Here is a 21,479-nt window from a genome sequence, read left to right on the forward strand (position 1 = left end):
TTTCCTACATCTGCTGTAGGAGTACGAGGAAGGAAAGATGTTTAGGTCCACTGCTTGGAGAGTTTTGCAAGGCAGGTTCAAATTATTCGGGCCAGAACTTGACCTGTCACTCCAGGATTAGACAGCTACAGGTGATGAGGAAATCTGCATCAATATCTGCATCATTTTAATTGATTTTCAAATTGTCAAGAAACGAAATGCTGCTGCCAGAAGGACAGATCCCAGAGAAGAACCTGTCTCATGGCAGCCAGCTGGAAGAGGCAGGAGTTAAGCCAACAGCTACAGTACCAGTCAACAAGCAGCCGCCTTGCTCACACACAGGGTAAGCAGGCTGCAGAGAGAATGCCAACAGAAGTGGGATTCAAAAAAAGAAAAAAGCAAACCCTTCTTCCCTCTCTTCCTTTTCCAAACTCACGAGGTGCCGTGAATCCTGCTTTAAGAATACAACTGCACACTAAATGAATTACTTTTTCCTACCATCAGGAATAAGGATGCTCAGGAGAGGTTACTAACAGCAGCTCAGCTCCATGTCCCAGCACCAGCTTTTGGACCAGAGCTCACCCATGCACTGCAGGGCCAGCAGCTCGCGTGTGCCTGTGGTGTGTGGCACAGCACAGCCATGGTGCTTCGGAAAAATCAGCACCTGTCTGGTGCTAAGAAAATGCTTAAACAACTTGCCTATAACTTTTCACAAAATTAATGTATTTCAGAGTGTTACATCTATGTAAGACACCCTTTGTGGATGGGATACTTGCACATCCAGACACAGTCACAGAACCAAGGCTACCCCAGCTTTCAATTTGAGGCCCTTGGTTTATTCAGAGTACTGCCACGGTAGTTTTGCAACATGCACAGTCCTATCAGCGTGTTTCGTCCTTGCTCCCACGTTGCCTTCTTTGGAGCCAATGTCACCCAGGCAACTCTCCTCCTGCCAGGTCTAATGTCCCACGTGAGTTCACAGGGAGCTGTTTGGGTCTCAGTGTCACCTGCATCTTTAAGCAAAGCCTGCTAGATGGGAGCGTTCAGTGGCTTCCCCTAAGCAAGGGGATGAACTTGCACAGTAGAACTACAACTGAAGGGTTTGCAGTTCATCAGCAATACATAAACAAGGGCTTAGAAGCTGACAGCCCATGTACACTTTACAAAAAACGACCACCATTCTATGATTCTATAAAACAAAAACGCTCCTAGTCTACCAGAACAGCAAATTAAGCACCTCAAATTTAGCAAAAGCCAGAAGTCCTTGAGCATGACTCTTCTCATTTTATACAGCAGGCTGGACAATGTTCAAAGGCCTGAGGACACGAACTGCTATCCCAGTGTGTGTTGGTGATGGAGATACTCGTGAAATACCATTTAAACTATCTTCTATTAAGGTCCCTTGCAAGAAAGAAATCTCTGGGCACAAATCTAAGACAACACAAAGAAAGCTCATCCCTGGAAACCAATTTAGCTTCAAAGACCAAGGTTTATAACTGGCTTTCTATCTTGACAGCATGCACAAGATGAACCCACTTAAAAAATACTGCACAACTTCTGAGTATTCAGAGGCACAGAAATTTATACTTCTTGCTTTAAAAAAAGCAAAACCAAACATGTTTTCCTATTTGAGTGAAGGACCTTTCCAATGCCCAGTTGGGCAACTGTAAAAAACTACATCTTCATCTTACTTTGAAGTTTAAAACCCACACACTTTAGCTTCACTACTTAGAAAATAGTCTAATTGGAAAAGATTCTGGAGTTCAAATGAAATGCTTTAAGCTCTCCCCATGGTTTGCAAAGGGAGGTCTTGAGTTTGGGGTTTTTTTTGTACTTTAATGCAATATTCATTAGTTTTCTGTCTCCCAATCTAAGGTTTCAATTCCAAAAGTATTTATCATCAGCGTAACATTTCAAAGTGGATGCAAACTAGAAGTCTGCTTCTAGCTCTAGGTAACAACCAGTACTCCTCCATCACCAATTCCCCTTCTCAACCCTGCACACCAGCACTTTGACTAAGATCAGCAGCCCAATGCTGCACCATGCGTCACTTGCTCTGTAAGTAAGACAGAAAAAAGACTAGAGGATGCAGAAGACATTCAAGAAGAACACAGGTCAAAACAACGCTTTATACAATAGGAAAAGACTTTTCAACATTCTTCAAGTGTATCCAGCAATGCATGGTGTTCACTTTGTGATCAGCATACATCCATTTGACAGAATGCATAGTTAAAAAGACTTTCAGATCATCCAAGATCTTGCAATATATTGCATTTTTCCTTATCTTGTTGATTTACACAATGGTTTATTAATTAGTAGCTGTCTGACTGGAACTGAGTCTCTGGAGCAAACATTGTCATTCGTATCATAATGATAATCGCCAAAGACATTCTCAAGCCTCTTCTGGGAGATCATTCGGTTCACAGGTATATTAACTTCTTTTGAGTTGAGGAGGCGAAGAAAAAAAAAAATGTAAAAACACATGCACACAGGTCTACGCTTGTGGCACGTTTAAAACTCCAGAATATCCTTTTAGACAATCTCTGGATAAAAACCAACCAAACAAAAACCTGGCACATCTAGGCACAGCAAATATGATTTATCACCAAAGTAAACAGAACATAACTTTATTAATCCACATTAGAACATGGCCTGTGTCTTCAGGCAAACCCAGGTTAGAGCACTGCATCTTCACCCCAATAAGTACAGGGAAAAGTACAGATGTAGGTAGAAATAACATCATAATATTTGTCTTTAACAAAATCCAAGCAAGTTTGGATTTAAACCAGAATTGTTCACTCTGCCTTACATGACAGTAAGCAGATACCAACATCTATTCCTACTCCCCATGACTATAACTAAAGTCAAACATGACATTCAAGATTTCCAAAAGCATTCCGATCAGTGCAAGGAGGCTTCCTTACACTGAAAGTAACAAGTCTGATTCTGCAAGTTATTCTATTTAATTTTATATACACCTAAAGAACCAAGTATGAAAAAATAATAAAAACAACACTGTCACAACAAGGGAATGTATCTGCTTTGCAAATAGCCCTGAGATGAGACCCACTCTCAAGAAGCGAGAGCTCCCACACACCCCTAACAAATAGGGCAGGTGGGAGCCTAAGCTGTAAGAAGTAGCCCCATCCCTTCTGGTGCCCATACAACTTGCTGGGCTACCTACCATAGTAGTCCCTGGGCTTCCTTGATTAAAGGAGCGGTAATTACAATCTCCCTACCACAACCCTCAGGGCAACTACTGGTCCCACTCAGAAAGCCCATATCCATTCCTTGGCCATGTGCAGCCTGGCCCTTGCAATACCACCCCGAGCTGACAGGTCAGATCGTTTCCCTTCCATAATAAATAGCAAAGCCACAGCTGCAGAAAGTTGCATCCTCAGGCAGCAATCAGTTCTCAGTGTTAGCAGGATGCATCCGTAGGCCGACTGGCAAGATTCCCTCTGAGAGCTCTTTCCAACCCGGCGCATCCGATGGCAGGGGGCAATGACAGATGACAGCAAGCGATCATCTGTCACTGCCCATGAGAGCTGTACTCGCACAGAAAATTACTGCTGTTGCAGTTCTTGCAAGCCAGCAGGAGGGGAAAAAAAAGAAAACAAAATGCTGAAGTGAACAGTATCAACTGACTGATAACAACCCCCTTGACCCCTAAGCGGAGTCCTCTTGATGCTCACAGGTAATTCTAGTCAGTCTGATCTCTGTTCTGCTGAAACACCCAAGTTAAATTGAGTTTTGCCATTTCCCAGATGTTATTCAGCTTCAAAGCTTGGTACCTTCTCCTTGCACACAGCCCTCATGTGAAAACACATTACAGGTCTATTCAAGCAAACTCCATGCAAGCGAACAGTGTTTATGAACAGCTCGTTGCCCAGCCAGAGAAGGGAAAACTTCCCTCCTTTGCAGATAAACACAGATGTGAGAGAAAGAGGCTCTTATTCAGCGAGCCACACGGCAATCCTTTTCTCCAATGACAGGAAGCTTGTGTCTTGTATTTACTAAACCTGCAACAGGGATAAACACAGCTTTTTCAGTTCAAGTCTTCGACTCGAAACGATGCTATTTTGTTTAGCATATGACTCTACAGCTCACAACATGCTTGTTCCCATGTTCTCAGGCTAATTGTGTAAATCATTAACAACATCGTTAATGACATCGATACATGAACATTCAGACCAACAACCTATATTCCAAACATAAGGCCAAAAAAATAAAACAACATATCTAATGATGCCAGGATATTATACCAAGGGAGCAGATGCTGCAATTTCTGAAACAGCCCATTAAGACTATGTGTGAAGTGCTTTTAATTCCCCTAGATCCTACTCTTTCAGTCATACCCGTGTAATTGGCACCTTTTTAGTCTCTGAGGAATTTACTGTCAATTTACAGTGCCCTCATGATTCGCAGATTATCCTCATGTTGGTGTCATCATCATGTAGATTAAATTCAAATGTACAAAATTAATACACAGCTGGAACAGCTCAGTTTCACCAATCTCAGATATAGATGCTAAAGCTCTATGCTTCAAATCCCTGTTTCGAATCAGAGTGAGATTGGGGCGTAAGTCTCTCTAGACCCTGAGGGACCTCATCTTGGTCAGTCACTCTCTCACTTTATGCAACAGGAAAACCGAAGCATGCTGCTTTCACTCTAGGAGAAAGTTCACAGAAGAAAGTCTAGTTGGAGTCACCAGCTGGATGCTTCATTTCCATCTCTCACTTCTTCTGTTCACCTCCCAACTCACTTGGGAAGCAGAAGGAGCAACCTGCCAGCCACCACCGCGCTCTGCACTGTGCAGTCAAAGCTGAACGCCAGACTCAAGCCGGAGAATCCCAGGAGGCAAATGTAACTCCAGGTGCCGGTCATCTGTGCTTCAGCAGCTATGGTCTGAGGCCACACAAAATTGCAACAGCGATGTGAGCCAAACACGTCTCAAGTCTTGTGACACAGGACTGTTTTAGCAAGTTTGGATGTATTTCAAGTCTTGGAAATTCTCAGATGCCAACAACGTCTGAAAGTCATCTACAGAGCACCCTTCTGTGTTACTGCTGATACCAACAAACTATTCCTTAGGCTCTGAGCTCAGACTGTTGCAGACTGGCACTTTTGACTTAATTAAAATTACCACTTCTGTCTCTCATTGTTCTGATAATATAATACCATGGCAACAAATGAGAAGCTCCAAATTATATGTGTGAGTCTGAAAGGAAGTGCATAGTTCCTGTATATACAAACTTTGATCTACTGCAGGATGGTCAACAGCATCTGTTGCTCTAATATCCCACATTATTAGAGTCATTTAGCTAAACAGATCATAAAAAGATTGTTCCATTAGCCATCTTCCTGGCATAAATCCAGGGAAGTTGCTCAGTGGCCATGACTTAGTACCAGCATAAATCTAAGGGATTTGGATGGACGACTGTGGCTAAACGCCTGCATTCTTCAATGGTAGGGGCCTTATGTTGTTATTTCCAGGCTCATGTTTTTAGCTGCAATATTATACATGCATGTGAACACTCTAAAGAAGGTGACACAAAGTGATATGTCATACAACATCATGTTCGTAATTGCCAGTCCAATCACAGGCAAGTCTCCTTCACGTTTTAAACTTGCTCTGAAGGCAAATTGTGAAGAGCTTTTTCAACATAACGCGGATGTATCAGAGTTGCATGGCCCACATGCACTGTACAGCCCATCCAGAAACCGAAATGAAAAGGCAAAAGCTGCCCTTCTGCACAGGCAAAATTTCTGCATGAGAAAACAGGACATGTCCAGGAAACTCAGATCCGAATGGAGACAGAGCTGCGTACGGTGATCCTGTTGGTTCTGCATGAAGCAGAATTTGAGGCAGGAGGAGCAATGAGAGGAAGGAGGACACAGAGTTTTAGCCTGAACCCCGGCACGTCCTGCATGAAATGCCAGGGGAGGGGGGAAGACGTCACGCAGCATTACGAAGTGTCTTATGTTACCTCTCAACCAAGAGAAAAGGCATTTTCAAGGAATTAAGAGATCTTGTTTCAGCTTTGCAACAGGACTTCTGAAGAGGCTCCCATCATTGTAACTACAAAAGGGTAGATAATTCTCCCCTTACACAAAGGCTATGAAGCCAGAACGATTTTTGTCAGTGAAGTGTAGGAACACTGTGCAAACACGTCAGACATATTTCAGTCTGCACGTCAGAACGGCTGACTTGACCTCCAGCTTTTATCTTACCTATACCCTCTTCCTGTGTATCCATCTTGATTTCAGTAAAAACATTAATTGAAAGTTCAACATATGTGAAAGAGGGACCTAAATCTGGATATGCAACACACTGATACGCAAAAGATACCAGTATGAGTTGTCAGTGACAAGATCTGCAGTCAGTACACTGAAAATCTACTTCTTTCTGGCAGCAGAAAAGCAGTGCCACTTTTCAAACTGATTTTTCCACATTTTAAAATACACTGTATGCAAGTCTAATGAGAGAAACTTTTCATATCATCCATCTAGTATGTATGACATCACTACGCTCAAAGAGTACTACTGTAGCATCTCTGACAGGCCCTTCCCACCAACTTTCACCAACAAAAACGTCTATTGGTTTCTGCCTTCTGGTATGCCTGCAAAAGGGTACAATGCAAAGCCAGAGATTTATCCCAGATAATTTTAGACTATGACACTTAGTGATAACATTCTATGAGAATAAGCCAACTTGTTCTGCATTCAAGTAGATTACAACCACCTCAAAAATCACACTCTGCAGAGAGGAGGTACTTTCCACCTACAGAAAGCACACTGTCTACTGAGTTCCTTTGAATACAATTTTTACAGGACATTGATATATTTAAAATATCTGTAAATATTTAAAGTATTTTACTTTGCTGTAAGGTACCCGTTACCCCTTAGTCACCTCACTGAATTATGGCCCATTGTATTATTATAACCCATCACATTGCTTTCAAGGCAACACTTGTAAATGCCATTGCGATCCACACCTAAGGACAAGTTGGTTTCAGGGGAAAAGCCCCAAGTTAGGGAACCAAAAGGCAAAGTTCCAGCTATCTGAAAATCCAAAAGTACCATAGCAACCAGATATTTCTCTGGGGCAGGGGAAGCATATACAATATTTAATGATCCAGTCTGGTCCTCTATTGCAGTATGTGGCTGCTAGGAAGGGGATGACCACTGCAAGATTCGGACTGTCCTTGGAACAGCACTGTTGCTGCTCAACGCGCATGATGCCAGCTTCCCTTCAAGCATGTTTGGGAACTTTTAATTACAGCATGGGATAGTGACAGAGGAAAGACCTGGTTTTGGAAGACTGGCTGGCAGAAGCACCTGGTAGATGACTTTAAGACGTGCCACCGCAACATGAACTTCAGTGACACGGGGGGAAAAAAAAAGGGCTGGAGGAAGTCCTAAGTCTTACCTTTACTTCACTTAGGAGGGTGTTCTTCACAAACAACATAGTCCTATGCTTATTTTACTATTTAGCCAGCAAATCTGGACTAAAAGCAGAAAAACCACCTCAATTTTATTTTTTTATTTATCTATTTTTAGGGAAATTACAGAAGACATCTTTTGCAAGATACCATATTGTTCTACCATTAAGTTCCCTTAAATACAGAGTATTTTTTAGGTTTTCCTGGTCTCAAAGTTGAAACTGTCCAAGACGAATGACCTAAGTTTCTCTAATGACACTCCCTGCGTATTTTTTGGCTGTATTCCTAACTTTTAGGCATTAGTGTTTCACTTCATAGTATTTTTTATTAAATAAAGCCTTATGTCTAACCGTCCTGAGTAAACCCACAGCTGCTAGAATAAAAGACAAAAAAAAACTTCCTTCCGAATTTCATTACTTCAGTGAGCATCACTTCGTACCAGACAGCTGCATCCTGCTAATCAATATTTTTATTATTACTCTTGTTAAACAGCACTTACTGCTGTTTATCAATCAGAGCTAATCAGCTCCCTGGGTCGTAAAGCACCTGCCCAAATTATCCACAGCCCTCTTCAGCGAGACACGTTGTGCAGGTAAATATGTTACAATTCAGTTTATTCAGCACACTGATCAGCAAGACAGCGTTTGCTTAGGTCAGCTGCGACTTAGCTTTCAATAAACAGTACTTGGAATAGCTGGCAGCCCAGCCGTGCTGTATCAGCTAACAACCCACGGACTTCTCCAGTTTGGAGGCAGACTCTGTCACCTGGAGCAGCCAAGGATGTGCTGCTCACCAGTCCGCCGCACACCAGCAGCCTGACGGTGTCTGCACGGGTTGCAGCCACGGCAGCAGCAGCAGGCTCAGTAAAGCTCTGCAGGCACACCGTGACCGGCCCTGAAATCAGGGGTGGGTTCTGGTAATCCCCAGCCCTCAGACAGTACGAGAGCTCTTTGGGATGTGGTGCAAGGGTAGAATTTCACTTTTGATGTATAACTGCAGCCTTGAAATAGCCATGTTATATATACCTCAACAGACCAAATTGTTATTGGACTAATTGGAAAAAAGCAAGTGTTTAACATGCCCCGGAGATTCAGGATTTAAATACATTCTTCAACCACTAACAGTTCTCTTGCACAATAACACATCTTGTTCCTCTCAACGACACAGACTCCATCTTGGACAAAGACATGTGCCAGTCTTAAAAGCTGGTTCAATCTCCGCATCAAAATTTCAGATATTAGAAATTACTTCTCCTGGGATACAAATGAAGACAGAAACCTAAATCCTTTATGTCACAGCCACTACTCCTTCCCCCAGCGTGAAGGGATGAAGAACGACTCGACATCAGTAGAGCTACAGTGTCATAAACTAGTTATCAGAGATGAGAACACACGCCTATTATTGGGTTTTGTTACTAAGTGAAGGATGGAGAATGACGTCAAGGAGTCAGAATACACTGGAAAACTGGAAAGATTAATTAGAAGTAGTAATGAAGATGAATACTCATTTCCTGCATGGTGAAGAGCCCAAACTCTTCAAAAAAGGAGCTGTCTGCTGCCAGCACATGCATGTGCACACGTGCACAAAACACAGGCAGGGGAAGGCACAGCCTCTTCACACAGACACACTCTCTCCCCTCTTTTGGGGGTCTGATGTCCTCCAGAGCTAGTTCAGAATTTTAGTAGCAAAACCGCTGCCTGTGAAGGAGATACAGTAGCACAAAACATCAGGAAAAAGGAAAGCCAGGCTGCAGACAACAGAATATGCACACCACTGGCAGAGGCTGCCTGCAGATTTTACAGACCTTCTAATCCAGCAGAATATTTGGAGGAGACTGGTGATGTAAACAGCATCTGTATAGTAACAAACGTTCAAAAATAACAGCCACCAAGACACACAGAGTGAACCTGAAACTCCCATGATTTGTAGTGTGAGATTGTGTGTCTTCCCAGTACTGGGTTACATAACAAAAGTTGTTAAAGCAAAGAAGATGGGACTGAAAGACAATTCTCTGGGAAAGGATCCTACAGAATGTCTTCTACTTTTACACCTTAATCCCAAATCCAAAAGGAAGGCAGTGCTGTACAATGGACAACATTGTTACCACTGTACATGCAGGCCAAGAGCTTTATCATTTCTGCTCTGTGTGACAGCAGCTGCAAGTGTACAGAGCTGCTGTAAAATACCAAGATGGTATAAGTAAGCAAAAGGCAGCAGAGGGAAGCAGGGTCAAGTTCACATTTTTAATGGTAAAAAGCCTCAAAGCAAGTAAGGCAAGTGTTAGTGCAAACCTGACATTTATTGCCAGTCACTTGTATTTGAAGAACTTTTTTCAAACTCGTTAAAAACAAAAAGAACCAAAACTTCCAAACACATTTAAAAAAAAAGAACCAAAACTTCCAAACACATTTATCACATAACACTGATTACTAGCGGAGTGCATACGCTCACACAGGAACATCACATGCATGGAGACAGAACATACGTAATTTAAAGATCATTATTTTCAGTGCACTATCTGTAAAGAGGGTTTTTTTTTAAAGAAAAAAAATAAAGCAGCATAGTGAGGAGGAGGAACAGCTAGGATATGAAGTATTAGAGAGAAGTATCTCTAGTGGCAGAGGTTCAGCAGAGAAGGCAATCTGACAGGCACGCCAAGAGATCAGTTATCCTCCCAGCCATCAGGAAAGCTGATGTCCTAGAAGCCAGTTTTTGAACTGTGCTAATAATAGGTCAGCCAGCAAAACCAATGCTGCGTATTCGACCAAATCTATGTACAAGCTGCGGGCATGAACACAAGAGACTTTTTTAATTAAGGAAGAGAAAGGAGGCTGAAGGCTGGCTTATTACACACCATTGTCTGCATTTACTGCAAGCCCTTCTCAGCTGGAAGATATTAACATCTCTAACACCAACACACAGGTACTGCCCTGGGAGGGAACCCTGCTGTACCAGGTGCTAACAGGCAGTAACAGGCTGTCCCTGCTGCAGCCCTACTCACAGAAAGCTTCTCTAGTAGACAAAGTCAGGGTAGAAGAGGAAACAGGCACAGGGGGGTACAGCAGCCCATTGCTGAGCTATGGCAAATCAGGACCAAGATGAGGCAAGAACTCGGGTCTCCCAACTCCCAGCTCTTTCCTAAAAGCATACATTGCTATGAGTTAAGGCCAAGCATATACTGAAACATTAAATAACATTATGACCTGATGAGATGTGAATGGGAAGAAAATTCTGATTTAAGTCACGCAGCATTTAAAAGCTTGACATAGGCACCCGTTAAAGCGTACGCTAGTTGACTTGGCCACAAGTTTTCTTCACGGAAATATTTAAGGTAAAAATTGTAACAACAAAACAGTCTCCAGCAGCCAAATCATGAAGACCTCTTGCACAAAAACTCAAGTTTCCAATTTTTTTTTATAACACAGTTATCTACAGCCAAAGCTCACCAAGACTCAGCCCATCTAAACAAAAGACAACCTACAATCTCATATTTGTAGAAAAGTCACAACTCACTTGCAATTAAACAGCACACATAATATTCTTGCACGCCACAACGTATCTTAGGACTGTTCTCAGCACCCAAGAATTCAGTAATACCTAAATTTGGATGGCTCCAGAGTCATCTTCCCTTTTCGAAGTTCTTTGGCTTCCTCATTTCGGAAACTTGACCTCTGTTGCAGATTAAACTCAAAACTTATCTTCTATTCCTGCCTCCCTCACAATAATAAAGGAGACATTTAGCAGTGGGAAATGCTTATTAGAGATCTTGTGTTTGATGTAGTACCATTTCCCTAATGGGCCTTGAACAATTTCCATGTTTTGAAAGCAGAGAGATTTCCTTTTAAAAACGAAATCAACAGTCTGATGGGAAGCTGACCTCCATGAAATATTTCCTTCCATTTTCACTATTGGTGGCAATCCCCTACCACCTTCCCTGTCTTCTTTTATTCCACTCACACGCTGATTTTTCAGCGGTTGTGAAAAAACATGAGCTGCAACCTGCAGGTGACCATGAACTGTTGCTAGGCTGACCCCCTACTGCTTTAACTGTTAAGCTAGAAATTTTCCCCACTGCAAAATGCAACAGGCTCTTCTACCTTCCAACAATTTCTGTAGCAGAAGCCAGCAAGGAGGCAGTGCTCTTCACTGCCAAAGGCACCGGCATGTAGTGTCCAGCATGGACTCCTCAGTTTGGCTCTTAGCTCATGTACTGTTCCTTATTTCTGACCTCCCGGGTACTGCTGCTAAAGATACAGGTGAGGAATTATTTCTGTAGTAAAGAGAAGGCAAATGCAGGCAGGTGAACTTTGCCGGATTACCACTCGGACTGCTATCTGAGCTCGCAGATCAACCTTTGGATGCTTTATCCTCAGCTGCTTCAAGCTGAGAACTCCTGTTACAAATTAGTTCGCTTCTCTACTTTCGACAAGTTGACTTTTGTGCTGCTTATCGCGTATTTGCATCTTCACTGGAGGAAGAACTCACCTTTAAGATTTCACTTATGATTTCTGCACCGCTCAGCCTGCTCACTGCTCAGTCACAACAGTCCCTTAGCAAGTGCTGCATCCTTGCAAAATTCTCTTCCATTTCCCATTGACACACTCACAACTTTGAATATCAGTATTTATGAGCCATTATCCAAAAATTGGCATTTGTATTCCAGCAATGACACCTCTGGTCTCAAGATTCTAACGCCACTATTGGTGGCTCTTAACATCACACCTCAAATTCATGAATCATGAAGCCTGCAAAACCCAAGCAAAGGCCCAGATTATTTGCTGTGTCACCACCAGCTGCTTCAGGTTCACTCCCAATTTCCAGTGTCATTGAGAAGTAAAACTTCACATCACCACAGCTCCTTGTCCAAGCAGAGTCCTCATCCAGATTTCCATTGAAAACTATTCTGTGCCACCTCTTCCAGCATGTGACTGACTTGTTTTTAAAAAGAGATTCCAACCCAACTCCATCTAATTGTGCCAGAAGATCAGCATCACTTCCTCAGGACCTTGTCCACCTTCAAGAGCCTGAAAGCCCTCACTCCTTAAACTTCCAACTGAAACATAACGAGTGACCGCAGTCCTCAAAAATCAGAGGTAATTCACCCATAGCTTCCCGCTCAGTTCACTTACACAGTAAATGAATAAAGGAATAGTGCCACATGGAGCAAGTCTTGAGCAATGCCATTCATGGAATGAATTTAACTTCCCCTTCAGTTGGAAAGGATTATAATCTGATAGCTCAAGGGTCCTTCTGATGGTCATGCCAGTTTGACATTAGAGAATGTGCATATGTAGATTTTATATAATATTTTTACAGAAGTTCATGAATAAGCACCACAAGTGCTAAAGCAGTGAGAACACAAGTCATCGAATACAGAATTTGCCACTAAAAAAAAAACAAACATTAACACAAAGACCTAAATATACAAATCTTGTTCGGTGCCTGGTAGAATGCCAGTGTGGTACGTGGATCTAAGCCATTCTGACTCCTGAGTTTTGCAGGTAAAGCAAAGGCAAATCCATTAGTATGACAAATCGTGTGATAGAGGCCCACGTATCCAACATTCATTATCAAACAGAATTAACAATAAGAGACGCTGACTGCTGAAATGCTAGAGATACTAAAAGAATGAAGAAGAGTGAGTTTTTCAACATACCTGTTAAAATAGTCCCTTATGTGGAGAGATATGCATCATCTTTTAGAATCATAGAATCGTTTGGGTTGGAAGGAACCTCAGAGATCATCTAGTTCCAACCCCCCTGCCATGGGCAGGGAAACCCTCCACTACACCAGGTTGCCCAATTCAAAATAGAAAATTCAAAATGAGTTTCTCATTCAGTTAATGATACTTATAATCTCAGTTCTTCAAAGGGTCTAGTTATTTAACTTTTTTTTCCCCTTTTACCTGCCAGTAAATGTGTGAATACATGTTTAATGATGCACTTCTTGGATGTTTTCAGCAGTGAGATGCATCACTAAGTAATCTTCGTCTTCAATAAATTAAGCCAACAGTTGGGGTTTGGAGCAGGTATTTTTAAACCTAGTACTATTAAATATTACATTCTTCTCATTGAATTATTAGATATATTAACTTCAGCCTTTATTGTGTGCTTGTCAAATGTACTGTAAAACCTATACAGATGTAATGAAAAGATCTCTGACCCACAGGACAGAACAAATATTGACCCAATTGTTTCAAAGCCCCTATTCAAAACAGATACTAAAGAACTCTCTGAAATAACACAGCCAAATCCTCAGCAGCTGGAAAACGCCACATCATCTTTCATTTGGATGAGGGCAAAGAGATTCCCACAGAATTTAGAAACGTGCTGGAGCCAAGCCTAACCCTACAGAATCCCACCTACTGTAGGCACAGCCCTTGGGCTCCAGTTCACACATCTACTCTGCAGTCTGTGTTGGGTTTTCAAGCAGGACACAAGGGGGAAAGGACCTTCCAGGTCGGAAAAAAACCCTCTTTTATCTTAACGAACCACTTCATGCAGTCTCACGAAATTAGAAAGCTCCAGCTCAAGGTGCAGTATTCTTGCTACAGGCTGTTGCAGCAAGCTCATGCTCTGTGGCTGAGCTACAGCATTATTAGTACCAGTTCTGTCAGTGATGGTCACACAGAAAAACAGGCCTGTCCCTCTAAAAAGAGAAACTGCCCCGGCTCCTTCCCTTGAAAACTGCAGAACTGTCATTACTAAAAAGGTGCCTGTTAGTCTGAGCAAACCAGAGCTGGTGGAAATAGCCAGCTGTAGGTACTTCTGTGGTCTCACCACCCCACCTTTTCTCAAATACCCTGAAAAGCTATGAAAAGCACAGGCTAGCCTCTGAAGCAGGGACTCCCTCCTGCGGAACCATTCAGCTGGGCTGTGCTACTGGCTTTAACTGCAACCAGCCGAGGAGGGAGGCTTCAGTCATACATCCCCTCCTATGGAGTAAGCATCACCTCAACATTTGCAGCAGTTCCTCCACGCGAACTTCCTTTGGACAAATGGCATCATCATCTTTTACAACAGGGTTTCTGCAGAAAGTATCAGAAATAGTTGTTGACTTCCCGGGATTGGACATGGATGTTTAGTTTCATGACACAGACTGGTAGCTGATCTCTTCTCATGGTGCTGTGGATAAGACTGAGTCCGCATCATCCATGTTTTTGGTATGCTGCCATGTCAGTGGGGTTACCGAGCTTTAAAAATAAAGAGGAATAAATCAGTACACGCCAGTGAGATGAAGAGCTCGGATAATTTATTAGGAGTATAGGGCTCCTGCAAGTCAACTATTAAATTTGCTACTAACTTACTTATCAGAAAGCTCCAGGGGACAGCAAGCTAAGAGTCCAGACTGGTCACATACATAAACTTCTGGGTAAGAGTTGCTTTATTGGCAGCCTTTTTGATGCACCATCTGTTCAACTCCAGCATTATCCAGATTTGGCAAACCCTGGAAGGATTGCTGATTCACGGCGAACTACAAGATGGGGTCAGTGACACTGATGGAGGGCTGCACTGAACACACATCTTTACCAGGAACTTTGAGCTCTGACTGCATGAAGAACAATCTAAAGGACTGTCCAAATACACTGCTAGACACCAGACAATATATATTATTTTCCTTTCTCTGCAACAGAGATGAAACAGAAAAGGAGGGAACAAGAAAATAATGCAAGAAGCAGCTCAACCAGCCAACAAGTCAGAGAAAGCTGCAGAGGTACAGCCACCAGTTCTCTAAGCTAAATAAAAATTTAATACAAAGGGAATGTTTTTTTGTTTTGTTTTGTTCCCCCAGCCCCTCTCCAATTCATGTAATTTTTAAATAACTTTACTGAAAAGGCAACAGCAACCAAAGGAGCCAGATTCCTAATTTAAAAGCCATATCATTATCCAGGCAGTAACTGCCACGCTCTGCAAAGCAGTCAAACAGGACAAACAGCTAGAAACACGACTGCTGCTCATGCCTTCTCTCCACACCGTTTGTAGTCAGCTCCCAGGAAAACATGTCTGACCAATGCTGCTGGCAGGCAGGCATCTCTCGGTTCATCACTTGGTTTACCAAGACTCATCCTTCCATACTTTGAAAATAACAGGCCCTGGCTATGACAAAAGCAATTGCTTAAAAAAAAAATAGCTAGAGGGAAAAAGAGAAAGCGATCTCATAGAGGGTGTACTGTGCTGATATTATTTCTTCCCGTAGTTCCGCTGTCATCAGAGGATCACGTTACACAACGAGAAGGAAATTAAGAGAATTTCCTATATGACCTCCTTTTAAATATATTTGTAATTTCACAATAAATGAACCCAACCATTCTCTGCAAAAGCAGAAAGTGGCATTTCCTGGTCCTTGCACTATCAGCACCCCAATAGAAATATATTTACTTTCTTTAAATAGACACTGCTAGGATGGCGATTAGAAACAAGCTTCACCTAGTTGTCATGAATTATTAACCAGAAAAAATCCCTCTTGTTGCCCTTTACAGAGGTTTGATTTGCAAGTTTAAAAATCAAACTGACACTCATGTCTCTTGTACAAATACCCAACCTTTTAAAAAATGCTCTGAGCATTATAAATACATTTTTTCATGAATATGAGAACGACAATTCTATAAATAGCTATTCTTCACAGAATTGCTTCAAGACATTGTTTTTGCAGACAACAGTAGGAAACTGAAGGAGGTCTTAGTGCCAAACATATTAAAAAGTGAAATAAACTCACCAATCAACTCTGAGTTTCCATTTATTATCACAAAGTTCGCCGTTATTTTTCAGCTTATACAATTAGTTTATGCAAGGGAAGGAACCAATCAGAAGCCTGCTCTGTGTTCTGGCATAGCTCCTGGGCTGCTGTAAATCAGTCATAGCCTTCAAGTCTGAGGGCATTCACTTTGCTTCTTTGGGCAGTAATTAACAACTCTGGACCATCAACAGATGAACCCACAACTCACCACCACCACCTCACACAAGCACAAATGAAGACAGACAAGATTTTTCTTATAACTCCATGACATGATTTCCAAATACACTGACTCAAAACTATGCTCCATCTCCTCTAAAAAGCAAACATAGGAAGATAAATATGATCTAACATAATAGCAAATTGCCTGTACAGTCTGCACATTTAATAGTTGCCACCGCCTCAAGCTATTTTTGCACTGGTATCTCAACGTAAAATCAACAGGAACTCCTGAAAAACAGCTACTCAACTGGTAAACCAGGTTTCTGTAGCCAGAATACGTGCTTAGTCATTCCGGCATATTCTCCAACGCAAGGCCAAAGCTCAAGCACTACCCGGTTCTAACACCGTTTTCAACAGGGAACAATAATTTGCCATTAAATATCTGACGTGCTATATGAAACACACTGCATCCAATCGCTCGAGGTACTGACACTCCTTCACCCCGGTGCAGCTCCACAGTCTCCAGCAGCTGGAAACATGACGGTGCTGATTTCAAGGGGTGACACGGATGTGAAACTGGAGTAACGCGGCGATGAATCAGGCCATGAGCTTTCCCAACAGCTCCCCAGCCACAACAGTGATCTAAGCATACCGGAATGTTTTTAAAAGAAAGTGTCCAGCGAGGATTAGTAAGAACATAGTGACGTGGCCCACCAGGCATGGCCAGGGAGCGCGCCGCAGTTCAGGAAGAAGAACTCAAAGGAAGCTCTGGCCTCTGAGAATTCTGGGTCTGCCATGTACCACAGCCAAAATCCCCAAGCGTACGGAGAGCAGGACAGAGAAACCACAAGTCAACTATGAACCACAAATGGATCCTTGCCTGTAAATCAGGACAATTATACACCTCACTGGGCATCAGATCATTAACATGGCTGAAAATCACCAGAGTACAGGAAAACTCCGGTTTTCCATCCATCTCTCCATGTTTTAAGCACCAGAGAAGAGCCACAGGCCAGTTGTATTTGCTCTCCAGAAGAGCAGAGGAATGTATGCTGATGTAATGCTTGTCTGCTGTGCCAAAACTGGCACGCCAAGCCTTCTGACTCCTGCCTATCACACCACAGAAAAAAGAACGAACCATTCAGGAGCAGGAAGCTTTTCTCTTACCTTATTTTGATCTGTCCAGTAGAAGAAAAATCCCTGCGGATCTGTTCTGAGAATAATCGGAGTCACAACAGTGGAGTCCTGGCAGAAAAAAAGGACAAACAAAAAATCCATGTCAGCACACAGAACACATAATTATGCACTAGCTGCGTTGCCACCCATATTAATGAACTGCAACATCTAGAAATCACCCTGAAGGTATCACTAGCGAGATGTCATCAAAAGTCTTCAGTATCACCTGCCTCATTTCCATTGTTCTGACAGAATGTATTTCCATTACTGAGAAGACAGGACTAAATAACTCCAGACTTGTCAACACATGGAGTTACTCCAGAAAAGCTGGAAGTGGATGAAGACAGACATAACACACTGTCAAACTAGAGCCTACGTAGGTAACACCCATAGATGGTTAGGAGTAGACAGGTTTTCAGCTGATTTGGAGGTGAGGGGGAATGTATCTACTCCCATCACTAAAATATTCATAGTTGGATTGTAGGAAAAAATAGAAAAATACTGGGGAAAGTAATTGACAAAAGTCTTAAGGTAGTGAATGTTATTCCAGGTTTTCGAGGCAAATTCAGTCTTTGTATGTTAAAGTCTACAGGCGTTTAGCTCTTGTCTATATCTGAAGATTAATTTGGATCAAGGTGGGCAGTGGACTTCTCATAACTATAGTATTTTACTACGTAAAACCAAGCACATTTGTAAGTACTCTAAGCAAGGCAGCCTGGTTTCCTACACGTTCATGTCTGACTGACAGCAGGTGCCTGACTTGGGAGATACAAGCTCCAAGCGAAGCCTTTCCCACAGGTGGGTGTTCGTTACATCTCTCACCCATCGGGATTCCCTGGTGCTTAACAGTAATTTGCACCAGTGCAGCCTGGTCCTAATAGGATTCCTCCTCTTTTCCTCTGCTACTGTTCATGTCTGTAAAAACAGTGCTGTCTTGAGACCTCCACCTGCTTGCCAAACTCGATTTGAAAGTTACGGAGGGAGCACAGAAAGGAGGAGGAAGACAGGCAGACAGAAAAATTGCTTAAGCCTTATCTCCACAGGAAACCAGGCTAAACACACAATTCCTCCTCAAAAAGGATGTCTATTTCTGTTAAAATGTTACTGGTATTTTACAGCTTTAGCATTTACCTATTTCCAAAGCAGCCGTATGCGAGGTCAGTCTACATTCCCTTCAGGAAAATAAACGGGCTCTAACACATTCAAATTTAAATCAAACATTTAACTGTGTTTTTTCTAAGTGCAAATAAAGTTGATGGAAGTGATATTACCAAAAATAAACAAAAACTGACTTATGCAAGTGCCATATCCGAGGCAAAAAGATAACACTTGCCTATATTATGCCACCAGTACAGTCCTTCGTGACAAAGTACCAAACTCCCAGCAGCAGGTATTTGTGAAACAGAATAACAGAAACTGAATTATTCCCAGTTTACAGCTGGAAAAAAAGGGACCCAAAGAAGGTAAGTGACAGGTCCAGCACCACTCAGAAGCCCATGGGGGAACAAGCAGAAGAATAAAATAAAGTATTTTTTTTTTGTCTCAGCACAAGAGAAACATAAATAGAAGAGCAAATTCTACACTAAGAAGAAATACAAGTTCACACCCAAATTAAGCGCAAAAGCCTTTTTTTTAATTGGAAGATCGAGCCGTGGGTTAACTGTGCCACAGGTACACTGACATTCCAACGAGCGCCATGTGAGCTTCTGGAGGCTGGGAACACGGGAGGCTGCGCCAACGTGACATGGTGCTGTGGGAATGTCCCAGCTGGCATCAGAGCTAGTCCGCAAAGCGCCACTGACCGTCCTTTTCCTCCTTACAAGAGAACAGTGTGGTATGGCCTTCCCCTGAGGGAAGAGACATACAGAACTTGTACCACCTTTTTTTTACCATAGTTCCTAGTATTTTGTACACCTGAGAGCCGAGTACTGTTCCAGCGCAACAGACAAATTTATTTTAAACAAAAATGGGAAGTCCTGAAGAGATGTTGACTAGTCTATATCCACAAGCTTCTACAACAGCATTCTCAAATCTCTGCCTTTCATAAAGGGAAAAAACCCTGCTCTGGAGATATAACTCTCCTTTTTTAGCTTATTTCATTATGTCTAATGTACCCTGCGTGTAAATATGTAAAATGAGGAAAGATGACAACTAAGTGTCCTTTTGCCTTGCGATGAGACACACGCAACTTCACAGGGAAGAGAAGGAAGTGATGGGAAACAGATAGGCATGATGCAATTACGTCCAGAATTAATCAATTTTGCCGGTTAATCATTTCAAACCAGTTACTTCAATGCAAAAGCCATTTGGATTTGTCTGTGCTGATGACATACAGCTGTCAAAGTAATACTTTTGTAGATGTGGGCTGTAAAATGTTGACTATAATCAGACCCAAAAAAGTGGAGGATGGGAGTAAAGGGCCTTCAATATACGTTAGGTGACATAAAGGAAACGTCATCATGACAGGGATAATGATGAGTCTTAACGTAAGATCCTCTGTGCTCCAGAAGTTTTTGGGTTTTTTTTTAAATAAAAATTAAAAAAAAGCAAAGCAGTGTGCATTATGCCTCTTTTCTAAACTAATTACACTAAGCATAGCACAATAAACATGCTGATGAACAAGAACCCCACACTGTCACGCTGTATACCAACACAGGATTGGAGAATAATTTCGTACGCATGACTGTGTACATGTGTCTTAGGACCTCTTCCACACAGTTAACAGCAGCAATAAAAGTCATGTGCACAATGTTTTAATGTTCCACAAGCTAACTACAACTCTTCTAAGTCCCTGGCACCAAAAGCCACATTCCTTAGTTCTTCTCTAGTCAGCTCTGCAAGCTCTTGCCCCACTCCACATTAACACAGAGTCCTTTGTAACGTGGACCAGGTCTGTTGCCTCTACACTGCCCTGCACTACACATTCAAAAAGAAGAGTGGTCCAAGGCTCTGAAATACAGATTTGTTTCAAATGACAATTGTCTGGTACATTTATTTACAACAACTGTTGTACTATATGGGAAAAAACGTGGTTTATTACTCAGCAGACATATATTACTCTTGCAGTCATTCACAAGAGTATCCTGAAGCCCATTAATTTAATCTCCTCACGCAAAGAGTTGACCTATCTCATAACTCCCCTGAACAGATTTACCAACCACACACAGCTCTGAAGAGGGTAACAGACTGGACACAATAGATAAAGGGGGGAAAAAAAACCCGCACAAAACTTGAAGGACAAATGAATAGAGTGCAGACCTTCAGTTGTTCCCTAACCCACTCAGATCCAGAACATAAGATTAAACCAAAGTGGGGAAAAAAAAGGTCAGTGTTGTGCATCTAAAGTTGATGGTTTGGGAAATTAACACATATTTAGGTGTCTAGTAGGAGCACCGCTTTTACAATCCACAGCATGTCAACAAGGCAAGCAGCCCTTGGGGTAGGAGCCCCAGATTCTTGGGACACTTCCAAGCATATAAGAAGGGAAGGAGGAGGAGATGACCAAGGCAAAAATCAGAGGAGACCAGAAAGGAGAGAGAAAGAAGAGAAAGGCAGAGTGTCCCAGTCAGTGATACAAACGGTTGTGCGTTTATCATGCTTTTTAAATGCCACTCACGGGTGCTTGTGCCAAGCAGACGCTTGGTTTCTGACAGATTCCTATCGCAAATTTCTTGAATAGAAGGATTTTGAGTGGCCCTAACCTGGCAGTCCCAGTATGCTGCATATCACACTAGTCTAAACTTTAGTGAATCATTTTTTTTAATGGGCTTTTAATTTCACCTTTAAAAGCCTCCCACCTTTTTGTTTGTTGACTCAGGGCCAATTCTTTACTCTCCTCCAATTTCATAGCCTCAAACGAGTAATGCGGTTGTTCTATACTTATTCCATTAAGTTGCCTCCTAATTGGCTGTACAACCTCAGACCCTGTATTAGCAATATTCCTCATTTCATACTTTTAAACAAAGAGGCTTCAAATTTATGTCC

At 42.2% G+C, this 21,479-nt stretch overlaps 1 protein-coding gene across 1 annotated transcript in view; it reads right to left on the bottom strand.

Annotated features, from left to right (window-relative positions):
- Positions 1–21,479, bottom strand: part of PLCB1 (phospholipase C beta 1) — a 398,236-nt gene that overhangs the window by 368,396 nt on the left and 8,361 nt on the right. Inside the window, exon 2 of the mRNA XM_086631124.1 lies at positions 17,487–17,564. Within this exon, the coding sequence (XP_086487250.1) occupies positions 17,487–17,564 (78 nt within the window). The remainder of the gene's footprint in view (positions 1–17,486; positions 17,565–21,479) is intronic.

The sequence above is a fragment of the Tauraco erythrolophus genome, chromosome 2 (assembly GCF_009769465.1).
Source record: "Tauraco erythrolophus isolate bTauEry1 chromosome 2, bTauEry1.pri, whole genome shotgun sequence".
Classification (NCBI taxonomy): Eukaryota; Metazoa; Chordata; class Aves; order Musophagiformes; family Musophagidae; genus Tauraco; species Tauraco erythrolophus.